At 41.0% G+C, this 18,262-nt stretch overlaps 1 protein-coding gene across 1 annotated transcript; it reads left to right on the top strand.

Annotated features, from left to right (window-relative positions):
* Positions 1-4,949: 4,949 nt before the first annotated feature.
* LOC311609168 (DNA-directed RNA polymerase II subunit GRINL1A-like) lies at positions 4,950-6,866 on the top strand. The gene has a single exon (XM_084802003.1). The coding sequence runs from the start codon at positions 5,170-5,172 to the stop codon at positions 5,956-5,958; it is 789 nt and encodes a 262-aa protein (XP_084658129.1). The 5' UTR covers positions 4,950-5,169; the 3' UTR covers positions 5,959-6,866.
* The last annotated feature ends 11,396 nt before the right edge of the window (positions 6,867-18,262 follow it).

Raw genomic sequence — 18,262 nt, 5'->3', positions numbered from 1 at the left:
AATCTCCAATCAGGTGAAAGGTTAAGTAACTCTGACATGACAGGCATGACTTCTGAACGGAGAGGGCTCAATAACGCCTGGAGATTATTAATGAATTCATCAATTGAAGCTAAGTATTAATATATATGCACTTGCCAACATATTTATACTGTACAGTAGCATAGTATAAAAAAGTAATAGGAGGCTGGGGACACAGCCCAGTGGGCAAAGTAGTTGCTGCACAAGTGTGTAGACTAGAATCCTGGTCTCAGCACACACAAAAGAACAGGCAGGCCTGGCATGCTGCCTGTGATCTATATGCCAGCATCCAGGAGTGGAAACGCGGCATCCAAGGCATATGCTGGGGGTCAAGACTAGCTGGATCAAAGCTCCTGGTTCAGTGAGAAACTCTGCCTCAGCGTATCAAGTACACAGAGATTGAGAGGACACCACTGTCAACTTCTGGCCTATACACACATCCTCACTCCCCATGTGCTCCCACCACACACACACACACACACACACACACACACACACACACACACACACGCACGCGCACACACACGCACACCACACACGTACATACACCACATACACATATATGTCAACACAGTATTATCCACTCACAAATCCTACTACTCAAAACAATACAGTCACTTGTTGCTCATATTTTGCTCTGAATGTTTCTATGCATGTGTGCACATGTATGCATTGCCATTGCATACAAAGGCATTCTATTAGCTTACCCTTTGACTATTTTAAGAGAGAGCTCCTGCCAGCTATAAAGGCTGGGATGAACTGACAGCTTACGCTTTCTAAGGCTTGCCTCAGCTCTTGAGTCTGGAATGAACTAACCAATGGTTAAAACAACTATCATAAATGGCCTACTGATTTTTTACCCAACTGAGATTTCTCTACAAAGGCACACTAAGGTTACACTTGTTTTTCTTCCCTGTCTCTTTTTCTTTCTTTCTTTCTTTCTTTCTTTCTTTTTTTCTTTCCTTTTTAAAAAACATTCCAATTATTATCATCATGCACGAGCTCCTTTTCTGCACCCGCTCATACTGGTTATATCTGACTCTATACGAACATGAAAGAATAAATATAATACCCAAGTAACATTTTAATTAGCAACTTTCTGATGGTTGCTCTACAAGGGATCACATCTAAAGACTTTATATGGGATCAGGCTGGAGTACAGACACTCCCTTAGTATATACCTTTAATGCCAAACAATGAAAGTAAGATTAGTTTATAGAAGGAAGCAGGCATGTTTGAATGTGATGTCTAATTGAGGGGCAGACAAAGTGCCAAATAAGAGAAAGATTTGACAGAATTAGTCAGAGATAGGATATGTTGACCTCTCATGAGAAGCAACGGGAAAGAGAGCCTACTTAAGAGCAGTGCAGGGAGAGATGAGTGGAGCTGAGTTCGGTGCAGTTCGGTTGGATGCAGCTGAGTTTAGTTGAGTTTGTGAAGCTCCATTCAGTTCATGCAGTAGTGCAGTCAATGCAGTTCAGTTCCTGGCGTTCAGAAGCAGTTTTTCCAAGCAGAGCAATTTAGTCAGAAGCTAAGAGAAGCCAGTTTGAATTGGTCTGCTTAGAAAGGAGTTTGAACTAGAATAGCTGAGTTAAACCAGCCAGCCATATTTCAGAAAGAACTAGAAAGTGTGAACTTATTCAGAAGTAAATCTCAGAGTCTGAAAACATTCTAGGCCTAGGTTAGCAAATAGAGGCTAGAAGCTGAAGATTTCAAGGTAATATTAGATTGTCTGGAAGCTAGAAGCTTCCAGGCCTAGGCCTAGGGATAGTTAGAACAGAGAAAGAAACTCTCTGGGCTCAGCCCAAGCCGTGTATTTGTACTGCTTGGGTACAGTTCTCATCTCTTCCCTTCCTCTGAGGAAATAAAAACAACATTTACAAATTTCCTATTTATAGGTCATTGGTCCTTTTCCTCCTAATTTGATACAACATCTTACAAAGGAAATCAACTCTCCTCCACAAATGTTGCCAATATGTGTCTCCATTTGTGGTTTTTCTTTTTAAAGTGTTTGATGCATCTTCCCACTGGGTAGTTTTAATTTACATCTAGTCAGGCATTCTTTCCAACACAGCCACTGAGTTTTGATCTATATTATTAAATTCATCTCAGCTCTAATAATATTTTAGAACTAAGTCCTTATTTTAATATCTTTGGCTTTGTATTTTCTTTGGAGATTTGGACTTTGCCATTTATTTTGTTATGAACAGTAAGAAAGGGTTTCAGCTTTGTGTGTAGTATGAGGGAGGAGATAGAGGAAGAGGAAGAGAGGTGTTTTGAATAAGAATGGGCCCCATAGGCTCATATATTTGAATGCTTAGTCACCAGGGAGTGAGTGGCACTATTTGAGAAGGGTTAAAAGGATTAGGAAGTGTGACCTTGTTGGAGGAAGTGTGTCATTGGGGTGGGCTGAGAAGTTTCAAAACCCCATGCCAGGCCCAGGAGCGTGCTCTCTCTCTCTCTCTCTCTCTCTCTCTCTCTCTCTCTCTCTCTCTCTCTCTCTCTCTCTCTCTCTTCCTCCCTCTCTCTCTCTCATCAGCATATAATTCTTAGCTACTGCCCCAGTGGCCTGCCTGCTGCCATGCACCCTACCATGATACTAATGGACTAAACCTCTGAAACTATAAGCAAGCTCCTAGTTAAATGCTTTCTCTTAGAAGAGTTGACTTGGTCACTGTGTCTTGTATCAGTAATAGAACACACACACACACACAGAGGCAGGCAGACAGACAGACAGACAGAGTTTGATGAAGAAATGCTATTTAGGGCTGAGTGCTCCAAAGCCTTCCACTCTCTATACATTGTCCAGCTATTGGTCTCTGTTCTAGTTCCAACCTACTACTAAAAGAAGCTGCTCTGTTGATATCTATGAGAATCACAATATGTTATTAGGGGTAATTCTACTACTATGTACCTTTAACAGAATACAGCAGCAGGTTTTACCGTGGGGCCATCATTTATCTAGTCTCATGTTCTTGGCCATTTTACCAGTTGTTAGTTGTATGGCTTCCATTGCATGGGGTAGGTGTTAAAAACTAATCAAGAAGTGGTTAATAATTCCCATAACCTTTGTGCCACTATTACACCAGTATAACTTGCAGGAAGGTGGCTGTTGTAGGTCACAGGGTTTGTAGTACAACGTTATTGATGATTAGTTTTATCCTCTGGTCATGTACAGAGTACCTGCTAGCACGATGAACACTAGTCAATAGGGGTGAAACGTCTAGCTGGGTACTGGCTCCACTTCTCCATGTACGATGACGTAAGTAAGTAGTATCTTCAGTAATCATGCCTTACTATCAGGTACTGGAAAGTAACCAGTAGCCTTCATAATACCCTGTGATTTGAGGGGAGAGTATCCCATGGGACCCCTTTGGAAAACGACTTCACAAAACATAACCCATTCCTGGCATTGGAGGTTTTGCTTGGTGGCATAAGATGCCTACTTAATGCATTGTCCTCTCTAGTAATGGTGATCCCATTTAACTTCCTTTCATATGTGTAAATATTTTAGGAGGTTGCTACAATAGTAGGTTTTCATATTTTTTTCCCCAAAAGGCCTTTAGTGGGAGAGGGAAAGATAGAAAAGATGTAAACACAGCATTCATAGGTAGAATTCTCAAAAGAATAAAAATTTAAATTAGAGAAAGAGGCCACTGTAAACTTGACTTCGAAGTGTGGGGGAAGGAAGCTGTAGCAGCCATTTAGCCATGTTAGACACACAGAGCTAAGTGGAGTCAACAAAATGGCTCATCGGGTAACGATGCTCGCTTCTCTACCTAAAGTCTCAAATTCTATGACACAAGTTGTCTTCAGACCTCCATACATGTGGTACAACACACACACACACACACACACACACACACACACACACAAATGCACACACTCACATACACACAAAGTAGTTAGTTAAATAATTAATAATAAATGAAATACAAAGGTAACTTACAAAAACTTTAAAGTGTTGAAAGAATTTGCCTCTGCAAAGTAGGAAATGGGAAAGGATAGAATTGTCATTTTTTTCTGTCAATCTTTGACTCCTTAAACAAAGTTTATATTTAACACTGACTTAAAATGAATTTAAAACTTATATGTGGAACTAACTTACAAAATTCTTTCTATGGTATGCTCTCAGATGCTCTCAAAGCCCTTGAGATATTTGTTTCCAGAGGAAGGGAACACTGCTATGGCATGGTGCCTCTCTTGCAAAAGATAGTCAGTAGTTGCTTAAAGAGAGAAGTGGGTAGAGAAAAAAAAAAAGAGGCTGAGGAAACAACGGTTGCAGTACAAATTCTGATGACCACTATCAACACTATGACCTCAACTCTGGCCCTGAGGACCACTTCTACCATGGCCATCTCATCCTAGCACAGGGGAGAGTAATAAATGCAGCAAATCTACCTCAGCTTCTGTTTTTGATCCCTTAATGTGAAACATTGGGGTGGGGGTAGTTATGGAAAGGACAAGATGGAAAGCCTTGACCTTACTCAATCTTATCTTTCTGTTCTTGATTGCAGAGGGATAAAATTAAATTATGGCATCATGCTATAATTTGAAATGCCAAGGTTGTGCTAAGCGTATAAAGAGTTCCTCTGAGGAATACTTCCTGTTCCAAGCTGGGAAGAGCAGCCGTCATCCTAGCTAAACCTTAGTTATTGTGTCCTCAAACGCTGCTTCAGAACCCTCAGCAAACATTATCTGAAAAAGCATACAAATGAAAATATGTCAGCTCGGCTCTTCCGGAAAAATGGCGACTCCCGCTCGCGTGCCTGAGTCGCAGCTGGCCGCGGAGCCTGCGCCCGCCGTGGGCCCCGCCGGGGAACTCTGCCCGCCGTGCCAGCCGCAGCCCGTGTACAATGTGCTCTCTACCCCCGCGGCTTCGAGCCCCCAGCTCCCGAGGACTTGGGGCGGCAGAGTTTGGCGGAGCTGTAGGAGAGGCTGAGGCACCAGGAGAGACTTTTGTGCAACGAAAAATTCATTTGCAAATTGATCTCAGACACCATCGCCAAACTGAAAGCAGCCATTGCAGAACGGGAAGAGGTTGGAGGGAGAAGTGAACTGTTTAACCCTGTTAGTGTAGACTGTAAGCTAAAGCAAAGAGCAACCACAAGAGTTGATACTGACACAGACAAGGCCCAGAATTCTGACCTGATGCTTGATACTTCGTCATTAGTTCCTGAATGTTCCTCTGTAGATATTAAATCCTCTAAAGCAACCTCAGAAACCCCGGGACCTGCACATCTCACTCACAGAGGCGAGGAGGAGACTTTGGAGGCTGGCTGTCTAGTGAGTGTAGGCCCAGCTCCCAGCAGCAGAGCCAGGGCACCCTCGTCTGAAGTGAACCAACATCTTGCCCAGCGCCCTGTTTCAAGTCAAGCAGAGGATACTTCCAGCAGCATTGACAGTCTATTTATCACTAAATTGCAAAAGATCACAATCTCAGAGCAGACTAAACCCCCAGAAGAAAACACCAGCGCTGACAACCTTCCAGGGCTCCTGAGCGAGACTCCTAAGAAGCCGCATTACATGGAAGTGCAAGAAATGCGAGCCAGAAACCCAGTGCCCCCTCCTCATAAGTTTAAGACCAATGTGTTACCCACACAACAGAGTGACTCACCAGGTCATCGTCAGAGGGGTGAGTTTCCTGCCTCCTCAGAAGAGAGGCGACGCAGGCCCAGGCAGCATCTTGATGACATCACAGCAGCGCGCCTCCTTCCGCTCCACTACCTGCCTGCACAGCTGCTCTCTATAGAAGAGTCGCTGGCCCTGCAGAAAGAGCAGAAGCAGAGTTACGAGGAGATGCAGGCAAAGCTCGCAGCACAGAAATTAGCCGAGAGACTGAATATTAAAATGCAGAGCTACAATCCAGAAGGGGAGTCCTCAGGGAGATACCGAGAAGTGAGGGATGAAGACTATGCCCAGACCTCAGATGAGTGCTGAAGAGGAGCGCTGGGAGGCCTCGAAAGCTGACTGTTGAGCTGCCGCTGTCTCCTGTCAAACTTCCTAACAAGCATCAAGATCAGTGTCAGACCTTGTTGAGGGACAGCGTTTTTTAAAGTTACACAAAAGTAGCTACAGAATAAGAGCCTGGTTTGTCATTGAGAAGATGATCTTCATGTGCTTGAACAGTTGAATATTTGAACATTGTGTTTGACCGTATTGTATTACAGTTTTGCAATATGTTGTGCATTGGTCTGATAGTTTAGTGTGCTAGAGCACACTTTTTCTTTACGCTAACTGCTTTTTCCTTATTCTTACTCTTATCAAATAGCATTGCTTATACCCCTTCTGGTGAAATACTTTGTTACCCCAGGCACCTACGGTGAACTAGGAAGACCTGGTTCCCTCTCTTAGATGAAGGGAGCAGACTAAAGAGTGGTAGGCGTGGGTGCATGGAGTCCCTGAGGTGCTGGATGTGAGGTGCTGTGTCAGACACTCAGAAATGTTACAGAAGGGTATATTTGCTGCTCCTGTCCTGGGGTGACCGCTGTCTTCCTGAGATATGGAGCCCTTTGAAGAGGTGCTGGGTAGGGGAGGGTCTGCTCTGGTTTGGTGAGCTGCTCTTGGCTTCCAGTGGCTTGAGCTCCTTGCTGTCTTGGATGAGAGGTCCCTGTACTGAACACTTAGGTGTGGTAAGGAAACTGGTGTTTTTCTAAGAGTTACAGTTGAATTGTCAGTATATTGCTTTTTTTCCTTTTTAAACCCAAAGAGGTGTTTATAGGCTGCAGAAACCTCAGTCTCATGTATGTACACATTTGTGTTGTTTAAGATGATTATATGATCATTTCCAGCAAAGATAACAATATGTTATCAAAAAAGCCCTTTGTCTATTATGTGGAACTTGTAAAGGAGAAATAAAATACCAATCACAGCAAAAAAAGAAAAAAAGAAAGAAAGAAAGAAAGAAAGAAAATATGTCAGCTCTATCCAGCAAAAGAAAGTAGTCAATAAACTTCTGAATTAAATGTGCTTGAATACAATTTCTTTTAATAAAAAAAGTTATAGTCATCTTTCTGTCCCTAGATCTTAGTATAGTGCCCTGAATGTAGGTAGTTCATAATTATTGTGGAAAAGAATGAACAGTGGAATTTATTTGACACGTTTCCCAGATATTGTAAGTCATATCTAGCCAATCCTGTTATTTACCACACTTGTGACTAGACTGACAAATATTTGAATCCTCTATCACAAAATAAGGTGATAAAGAGAAGAAAAAGCCAAAGCAAGGGGCAGGGGGTGATGAGAGAAGAAGGAAAATGGAAAGGGGAAAGGAGGCAATACAATAGAGTTGAAAGTGTCAATTACTAGCTGCCCTGAAGAATATGGGTATATAATAGACCAAGAGTGATTAAAATTGTTTCTTAGAATCCCTGAATCATGCTGTTTCATTCTTTATACACCTCCTCAACGTATTTTATTTTTCTCTTTGTGTTCATTAAAATTCTTCACTACGATATTTTACCTCAAAATAATTTTAATATAAATTAATTCTTTAAACCCAAACATCTCCCCCCCCCCACTCTTAAAAGTTTTGGCATCACAGAGAATGGTTTAGATGCTGTACGATATAGGCTTTATGGATTCCCCAGGCCTTGTTGACTAGACTAGAATGCTGTCCTCAGTACAAGTGAAATTCCTCTAAGCAGCAGGATGGAACAAACAAAACAGTGTTAGGATTCAGAAGATTAACACTTAAATATATATGAGGTACTAATTAGAATACTAATGTTATTGTTTAACCATGTTACATGGAAATCCGCCCTCCAGAGTGAAGAATGTGAGCTAGGTATATTGTCTGTGGTATCCACCCAAGACATTATTTGCCTTTAAGGGGCATCATTTGGAACAGTGAACTGTACAAATTCAATCTCTTTCTTTCTTGCGCTAGCCAGCCAATTTCTAGCCTGGGCTCTGAGGATACCACCTCTTTCTAAGCTCCAGGTATAATTCCAGTTTCCACTGACAACTGAGCCTTGACTTGCATGTCCCCCTGAGTTTCATACACCAAAAATCATTTAACAAGTGTTGCACGCATCACTTCTTTGCTTACATCTTCCTCCTGGCTCATTATCTCCCTGCTCACACGCAGATAACCATCATATCCATTCACCTTTCTCTTTTATGTTTTGATGCTAATCAAGCGCATCATAGAATTCACTTGAAACCAAAATTTTCCTTAGCCTACTTTAGAAAGTTTGGCGGGTGAGAGAACAATTCACAAGTAATTGGAAAGCAGAAAATACCATCATCAGAGTAGTCAGTGTTCTTTGAGTCTGGAGATTGCTCTTGATAATATTGTAGTCCCTTTCCCACTCCCTATTTTTCTTTTCCTGTTTTAATGAGGTACAATGGTCAAATAAAATGTTATGTACTTCAGGTGTACAACATGAGGGTTTAATACATCTCATGCCCGACAAGAACAATTTAACTAGAGAAAATATTTATTTTTGGCTCATGGATTCAGAGACTTCAGTTCATGGTTACTTGACTCCATGTAGGTGAACAAGGTATCATGGTGACATGTGCTATGGCTCAGATCCAAAAGGCAGCAGAGAGAAGGGGGACACAGGAAGAGGACTGGGTTGAGTTATAGCTTCAAGGACACATTGGTCTCAAAAGACTACTCAAATCTTTAGGCCATAATCCCTGTGACCTAATTGTCTTTGGCTACATGGCCACAAATCATATTCACTGTGTATCTCATTAATCCCTTTAGGTGTGTTTTAATTCAATCAGGCTAACATTCAGAAGAGCCATCACAATAACTAGTCCCTTGGTTTGTAATTATTTTTACTTACTCCACTGATTATTGCTTTTGCATCTTGCTTCTTTTGCAGTAGAGAAACGTTTAGTTTTCAGGGCTGTGCTGGATAGTTTTACCAACATGACAAAAGCTAAAGTCATCTGCAAGAAAGGAACCTCAATTAAGAAAATGCCTCCATGAATATGGGGCTGACTCTAGCTGAAAGCCCTAGTAGTTGGGGGTTATGAAGCCGGAAGAGGACACTCTCTAACCAGACAGGACTCCTAATGGAGGGAGGAGAACACCAACCCACTCACAAAAACTTTAACTCAAAATGTACCACTCCTACAAAATGTGAAGGGATAAAGATAGAGCAGAGATTGAGGGAATGTCCAATCAATGTCTGGCCACACCATGGGAGAGAGCCAACCCCTGACACTATTAATGATACTTTGCTATTGCAGATGGGAGCCTAGCATAGCTGTCCTCTGAAAGGCTCCATCCAGCAACTAATGGAAACAGATGCTGAGGCTCACAGTCAAATACTGGACAGAGTATAGGGAGTCTTGTGGAAGAGTGGGGGAAAGAAAGAAGAACCTGGAATTGATAGGAGCTCCATAAGAAGACCAATACATTCAACTAAGCTTGGCCAGGGTAGCTTGTAGAGACTGAAGCACCAAACAAGGACCTAGGCCCCCTATACATATGTACCCAATTGGCAGATTAGTCCTCATGTGAGTCCCCTAATAAGAGGCGTGGGGGCTGTCTCTCACAAGAACTCTATTGCATGCTTTCTGATTATTTCCCCCTGGGTGGGTGGCCTTGTCAGACCACAGTGGGAGAGGATGTGTTCAGTCCTGATGTGACTTAATGTGGTAGGATGGGTATGCAGTGAGAGCCTCTCTCTCTCTCTGAGGGATACAGGAGTCAGGCAAGGGGGAAACGGCGGGAGGGTAGGACCAGAAGGAGAGAAGAGAGGGGCCTGGAATTGGGATGTAAAATGAACATTAATTAATTTTTAAAAAGAAAAGAAAAAATGTCTTCATAGGATGAGACTGTAGACAAGCCTGTAGAGCATTTTCTTAATTAGTGATTGATGGGGGGAGGATCCAGCCCATTGTGGGGTGGCTCCACCCCTGAGCAGGTGCTCCTGGGTTCCATAAGGAAGCAGGCTGAGCAAGTCAGGAGGAGCAAGTCAGTAGGTAGCACTCCTACATAGCGTCTGCATCAGAGCCTGCCTCCAGGTTTCTCCCCTGTGTGAGTTCCTGCCCTGGCTTCCTTTAACGATGAACTATGCTGTAGAAGTGTAAGACAAATAATCCTTTCCTCCCCGATTTGTTTTTATTCATAGTGTTTCATCACAGCAGCAGTGACCCTAACAAGGACAAGGGCCCTACTGGCTTGTTTTTGCTTTTGCTGCCTAGGCTTTTGTTATAGTAGACAAAAATCCAAAAATAAAAATACCATTGTCTATTTTCCTTCTAGGAGTTTTATGGTACCTGGACTAATGCTTAAGCCTTTGAAGTGGTTTTAATTTTTTATGGATGTATAACATGTGGATCCAATTTCATTATTTTGCTTGTGGATATCCAGTTTTCCCAGCACCGCTTGCTGAAAAGACTGGTTTCTACTGTGTATTCTTGGAACTTGTGTCAAATATTAGTGATCATAAAATGGTAGGTTTATTTCTGTGATCTCAATTCTGCTTCATTGGTCAGTGTATTCCCACCATGATGTTTTAATCATTATAGCTTTGTAATGTGGTTTTAGGTTACAAGCATCCAGTTGTGTTATCTTTCTCAAGATTTCTATGGCACTGGAGATTTTTATGAATATTAGGATTATTTTCTTTACTGTGGAAAATGTCAATGGAATTCCCTTCAAAACTGTGTAAAAGTTACAGTTTATTTTGGGTGCACTGGATATTTTAACATTATTTATCTGTCCAATTTCTGAACATAAAACACCTTACCATTGATTTGTGTCTTACTCACTTTCTTTCATCCATGCTATACATTTTAGTAAATATATGTGATTCAAAATGAATTTGATTCAGTTTACTACAAAACGTTTTATCTTTATTCCATTGAGAGATAGTTATTTTTAGCACATAGACATGTGTCTGATTGTATACATTGATTACTTTATTCTACAAATTTACTGAATATATTAATTTTTACAGTGTTTGGGTTGGGTCTTGAGATTATTTATATATCATCCCATATCATTCTAAACAGAGACAACTTTACTTATTTCTTTCTTTTTTTTTTTTTCCATTTGTTTTATTTTGTTTTCAGTTCTGGGGATGAAACCCAGGGCCAGGCATTTCTAGGCAAACCCTCCACCACTGTAGTTAAATAATTATTAATTCTAGAGTACTTTTCTGTGGCCTGGATATTTCCTCAATAGTTGAGACAGAGATCTATTGATTTATTTAAGGAAGCTTTAGCACAGTAACTGGACAGGTACAATTTAAACCAATTTTCTAAGCTGGTCTAGCTACCTCCTAGCAGCACTCCCCAAGTTACTTGACAATATTGGTCCTGACTAGGCTGGATCTGCTCCATCAGGCCGCGTCCTTCTTCTCCATTTTTTCCTTTCTCCTCCTCTCTGCTTTCTTCCTGGCCTTGTGGTCCCTCCCTGAGACCCCTCAAACTTTCAGCTTTTCACCAAAGTGGGCTGCTGACTGTGGGCTTGCCAAATACAGTCTGTCAGCCTTTAGTGTGCTGAGGTACAGCCTCCACCCAGTTTGTTGAGAGTTTTTGCTGTGAGGAGACATTGAATTCTGTTGATTACTTTTCTTGCTTTTATGAAGATGGTCACATGGCTTGTATATTCTGTAAATGAGTTACATCATCTTTACTGACTGGCATATGTGGATCTATCCTTTGATCCCCCAAGTATGAACCAGCCTGTCACTGTGCTGGTGGATGCATTATGCTACAACAAAGGATACTGGTCTGGAATTTCCTTTGGTTATAATGTCTTCATTTACCTTTTACTATAGTAATAGAGCACCATGAAAGAGCTGTAAAACAGTTCATTTTCTTCAAGTTTTTGGAAGGGTTCGAGATAGGTAAGAATTAATTCTTTAGATGTTTGGCAGAACTCACCAGTGAAGTACTGTGATCCCAGAGTTTCTTTTTAGAGCTATTATTATTATTAGCCTGGTGTGTACCCATTGACTATAGTATTATTTTTATTTCTGCTATCAAATAACCCTATATAACAACTATTTTTATAATAGTTACATTATGCTAGACAGTATATAAAATCTAGGGGTGATTTAAATTATATGGAGGAATTATATAGGCAAATGCAAAGTATATGTCATTTTTCTGTATGATGGGCTCACAAACATCCTTGGACTTTGTTTTTCAGGGGTACTAGAAAAATCCCCATAGACAAAAAGAGACAGCTATATATGTATACCTTTACCAGTGAATTTTATACCTTTAAGTTTAAACAGTTGGTGTCCATTTGTTTCAGATTGAATAGCCCCTTTTAGCAATCTTGCAATGGGGTGTAGCCTGAACTTCCTCAAAATGTCATTGTCTAGAACCCTTCATTTGGAAAGATGCTCTGTTGGGTACAGTGCTCTCACTTAGCAGCTTTTTCCTTGAGTATTTTAGTCATACCATCCTTTTCACTCTTAGATAGGGTTACTCTTGCTATGATGAAGCACCAAGGCCAAAAGAAAGTTGGAGAAGAAAGGGTTTATTTGGCTTACACTTCCATATCACTGTTCATCATCAAAGAAAGCCAGGACAGATACTCAAAACAGGGCAGGAACCTGGAGGCAGCACCTAATGCAGAGGCTACGGAGGAGTGCTGCTTACCGGCCTGCACCTCATGGCTTATGCAGCCATGGATTCTTATAGAACCCAGGACTATCAGCCCAGGGGTGGTAACATTCCCAATGGACTAGGCCCTTCCATATCAATCACTAAGAAAATATTAGGCTGGGCAGTGGTGGTACAGATCTTTAATCCCAGCACCTATGAGGATGAGGCAGATAGATCTTTGAGTTTGAGGCCAGCCTGGCCTACCAAGTGAGCTCCAGGACAGCCAAGGCTACACAGGGAAAGCCTGTCTCAAAAAGAAAAATGTGAAGACATTTTCTGAATTGAGGTTCCCACCTCTCAGATGACTATACGTTGTGTCAGGCTGACATAAAACTAGACAACACATCTATCCTGGATTCTGATTGAGCTAAGAGATACCCAGACCAAAATAATAATAATAATAATAATAATAATAATAATAATAATAATAATAATAACAACAACAACAACAACAACAATAAAAAAGAAAGTTTTTGGGTATGATTATGAAGGTGTTTCTAGAAGAGTTGAGCATTTGGATTATATTATGCATAAACAAAGTCATCTTCAGCAGTGTTGGCAGGCATCCGTGTATTCACCAAGAGCCTAGGAAACTAAACAAAGCTGGAGGATGAGCATCCTTTCTCCTTAGCTGAATTATCAGTCCTTCTCCTTTGCTTGACACTGAGACCCCCAGTTTTCAGGCCTGAATGACGACACTGCCTCCTGGATCTCTAGATTGATGACAGTATATTTAGGAACATCTTTTAAATCTTATTTTAAAAAAAATAGCCTCTATCGATTCACTTTTGCTATTATTTTAGTTTAGTTTAGGAGAGCTTGCTGGATTTGCTTCTGTAGCCATGGTGCTCAGTACACAGTAGGTGCTTAATAAACTTTTGGTAATGAATGATTGGCTAGAAGAAATGTGTTTATAAATGAATATGGCATTTGTTGTGTGAACCAATGTGCTTCTTTTTTTTTTTTTATCATTTAATATCTTTAATACATTCATAGGAAAATGAGTAAAATATAACTGTTTCACAATAATATCACAATATTATTCACAATCTACACTAGCCACTGTATTAGGGCACTTATTAAGCCAAATGTTTACATTATCTTTTAATATACAATATTTGAACGTATATGCAGAACTCATTGAAATAAGAACATATATAATAGTAATTAGTGTTTCAGGAGGATGTATACTTCTATTGAAGATCATCTCTAAGTTTAATGATATTTTAATCATTACTGTATTGGATATATAGAGAAACCATAGAAATATATTTTTACATTGTGGCCATCATACTTTTCTTTTTTTTTTTTAATACATTTTTATTAATTTATACATATTACATCTCAGTTGTTAGCCCATCCCATGTATCCTCCCATCCCTCCCTTCCTCCCACTTCCCCCCCCTACTCCCCTCCCCTATGTCTGTGTCTGAGGGGGATCTCCTCCCCCTGAATATGCTCATACGGTATCAAGTCTCTCCTTGGTGACCTATTATCTTTCCTCTGAGTGCCACCAGGCATCTCCATCCAAGGGACATGATCAAATATGGGGCACCAGAGTTTGTGTGAGAGTTAGATCTCCTTCTCCACTCAACAGTGGAGAATGTCCATCGGCTAGTCCGGGTAGGGGTTCAAGGTTTTTACTGCCTATTTTTTCCTTGGCTGTTGCCACAGTTTGCGGAGGACCCCAGGGCCCAGACTCTCCTGTAGTTTTCCAGGACCCACTGGATCCTTCCATTTCCTCTTTCTCCCAGGCTTCTCACACCTAAAGTTTCAATAGGATGTCCTCCCCTCTTACCCATTATTCTGGTAGGTACAGTTTTTCATGGGGACGTACTAATATCCAAAATATATAAAGAACTTAAGAAATTAAACACCACCAAACCAAATAACCCAATAGAGAAATGGGGCGCAGAGCTAAACAGAGAATTCTCAACAGAGGAATATCAAATGGCTGAGAAACACTTAAAGAAATGCTCGACCTCCTTAGTCATCAGAGAAATGCAAATCAAAACGACACTGAGATTCCATCTTACACCCATCAGAATGGCTAAGATCAATAACTCAACTGACACCTCATGCTGGCGAGGGTGTGGAGAAAGAGGAACACTCCTGCATTGCTGGTGGGAATGCAAACTAGTACAACCACTTTGGAAAGCTATCTGGTGCTTTCTCAGAAAAATGGGAATAGGGCTTCCTCAAGACCCAGCTATTCCACTCCTTGGAATATACCCAGAGGATGTACTACCACACAACAGGGACATATGCTCAACCATGTTCATAGCTGCCTTATTCATAATAGCCAGAACTTGGAAACAACCTACGTGTCCCTCAACAGAAGAATGGATAAAGAAACTGTGGTACATTTACACTATGGAATACTACTCAGCTATTAAAAACAAGGAATTTCCAAAATTTGTGGACAAATGGATTGAACTAGAAATTGTCATAATGAGTGAGTTCACACAGAAGCAAAAAGAGCTAAATGGTATATACTCACTTATATCGAGACACTAATCCAAGGTGTACGTCCCAATGTGCTTCTTTAGGAGGTTACTTACAAGAGTATGGGTAGGGAAATACCTCTAGGCCATGGATGACTCAAAGGATGCTGCATCACCAAAAAGCCCACCCCTGACTGAATAACCCTCTGCATTCTTGGAGCTCTCTGTAGGACTTGTAAGATGCTCCATGCATTGGTAAGTCTCCTGAAAGCAGACTGTCCATTTGGAAAGAGTCTCCTCTTCTTAGGAACTGTTTAGAACTCTCTAACCGGGGTGGTATTGGCAAGAGCCTTGTGAATCTCACTACAGCTTGTCCAGACTTGTGACATTTACTTCCTGAGTCCCATGAGCCCCTCTCTTCCTCCCTCCCAGAGGAAGTGTTTCAGTTGGAGGAAATTGCTGCAGAAGGGTCTACATGCATCCTTGGGCAGGGGACACCACTTCCAGTAGTGTATAATCAGTGAGACAGGTGAGAAGCAGTGGAAAGAAAGGCTGTTAGGGTTTTTTTTTTAATCTTTTTTAATTAAAAGAAATCTCAATGTTCTTTTGAGTGAGTGGGAAGTGAAGAGTGAGGTCTCAAGCAAGCAGAAAGCAGTGATCAGAAGGCAAGACTGTCTTTCTTTAAAGCCTGAGGGGGAGACAGTATTGGCAAGGTTATTGCTTTCTATACACTGAGAATGAAAGCAAGTGATTACGCAATGAAGAAGAGGCAATAAGTCTTCCCCAGGCTGTGGTAGGGCTCTGTGTGCCCCAGAAACCTGACTATCATTTTTCCTCTATTGTTGGCAGATCTCAGCACAGTGCACCTGTTTTTCCACTTTCCGCTCTAACAATTTGCTTTTTACATTCTAGAGACTCCCATTCCATCGACGCACCTGATTAAATGAGCAATGAACGAAATGAGGTAATGATACAGCATTCAAATGAGCCACTAAGAATTCAGCCAAACCGTAGTCTGTATGATAGGAAAATAATTTGCAACAACCCATATTTATGAAGGGCAAGACAGAGTAGGAAGTGTAACGTAATCAGTATTTGATGTGATTATGTTAGTTAAGTCAGGAAAATTCCACTGAGGGTGTCAAGAATTTCATGCAACCTGGTATGATGTCAGTCCACCATGTCCATTCTAATTAGCTAGTTTGAAGAACCATAAAACCGTAGAGTGGAAACAACCTTCTCAGATAGGCTAGTCCAACTATGATTTTTGTAAATCATAAACTAAACATAAAAATATTAAGAATCTGTTTATTTCAATTTTGTTTATATGCTGTCATTCCATGGTCCAAATTATAAAAATCTATCATCTGATACATAGATAGATAGATAGATAGATAGATAAATAGATAGATAGATAGATAGATAGTGTGTGTGTGTGTGTGTGTGTGTGTGTGTGTGTGTGTGCAAAAGTCAGTGTGTTAAATACATACTGAAGGGGCTCTGGCCAGCTTGAACATGGTGAGCATGCCTCTGGCAGTCCTTCTTCCCCATTCCCTCTGCCTTGCTAAACCTTAGATTACATTCCTAAAGCTAGCCACCAAGGTCTATTTCCTTATTTGTCCACTTTCCCCTCCTGAGGCTGACTACCAAGATCCATCTATCAAAGTATTAAAACCCACCAATCAAAAGCCAAAAGCCCCCTTTGGGTCATCTAATTAACATGCCCAATCAAAACATATGTGGCATCCTAGCCGATTCTAACACGGTCCTCCCCATTTTCTCATCTTAAAAGTTACAGGAGACTTAATGTGCTGGGGTGGATTGGTGATAGTGGGGGGGGGACTCCCCTTTTCTGAGGAGAAGGGAAGGAGGGATAGGGGGAAGAGTGTGGGGCTGGAAGGACAGGAGGGAGGGGGCTATGATCTGGGTGTAAAGTGAATGTATAAATTAAAAATTAAAAAGAAAACTAAAAAATAAATAAGTTACATCTGCAAGGTCATTTGCAGCTGTTTTTCAGCCTGAGTCAGAAAGCCACCACTTTAACTTTTCTTCCCTGCTTAATAAATGATCTCTCTATAAAAAAAGGTGTTTGAGTGTGGTTTGTGCCTATCTAGGGTCTGGGAGAGAACCCCACAGTGGGGGTGAGGGGTGGGGGATGGCCTCCTTCACATAGTCTTTCTTCTTGACTTTGAGAGAGTCTTTAATGTCTTAACCTAGTCTTCATTTTTTGTAAGGATTATGGGGGGGTTATTAAATATAAAAAAATAAGGTGCCAGGCAACAAATAGGAAATTGTGAAGTTTATTATACAAGCATGGGGAGAGAAGGAAAGTTGAGATAAAGAGAAAAAGAGACAGAGACAGCAAGAGAGACGAAGAGAGTGGAGGAGGAAGAGAGAAGCAAGAGAAAGATGAAGTGGGTTTTCCCTTTTTATATCCTGGGCAGGTGGCACACCTGGTGGCTGGCAGGCAATGACATCATAGGTTGCTAGGCAGCCTGGGGGAAGTATGCTAACAGGGTTTTCTGTTAAAATATGAATCTGTGAGGTCATGGTGACATAAAATCACAAATTAAATCTCAAGGAAAATGAATTTAAAGTCTTTAGAGAACTTCCAAGAAATATCTGACACCTCTAATGTGTTGGGGTTAGAAATTAAAGTATATTAAACACTGTTTTATCACCATTTCTCTCCCGCTTAGGCTGGAACAACAGATTTCAAGTAATGGACAAAGCCCTACCTCTTTCTTCTTCTTCTTTTTTTTTTTTCTTTTTTCTTTTCTTCTCTTTTTGGTTGGTTGGTTTTTGTTTTTGCTTTTGTTTTGTTTTGTTTTGTTTTGTTTTCAAGACAGGGTTTCTCTATGTAGCCTTGGCTGTCCAGGAGTCGCTTCGTAGACTAGGCTAGCCTGAAACTCACAGTGATCTGCCTGCCTCTGCCTCCCTGAGTACCACGATCACAGGTGTGCACCACCATGCCTGGCCTCACTTCTTTATTTTCATCTTCCTTTTCAAAATACAATCCTTGCTAGGTTAGAAAGCATAAGGAGTTCTATCTACAGTTTGTGGAAGTCACAGATTTCATCCCAACTCTTACTGAGATTTTGGTAGTTGATTAAAAGACAAAAAGATAATGTGGAATCAAGTTTCATCTGTCTGTCCTGGTATGTACTTTCTCCAGAATGCAGAGAATTCCTGCCATTTGGACAGTCACAGTTC

Source organism: Acomys minous (genome assembly GCF_964271855.1).
Source record: "Acomys minous genome assembly, chromosome: 11".
Lineage (NCBI taxonomy): Eukaryota > Metazoa > Chordata > Mammalia > Rodentia > Muridae > Acomys > Acomys minous.
This window is presented reverse-complemented; position numbering and strand designations above follow the sequence as displayed.

What these genes read in the sequence shown, in the direction of transcription:
- LOC311609168 (XM_084802003.1), top strand. Translation starts at nt 5,170, where the DNA reads ATGCTTGATACTTCGTCATTAGTTCCTGAATGTTCCTCTGTAGATATT.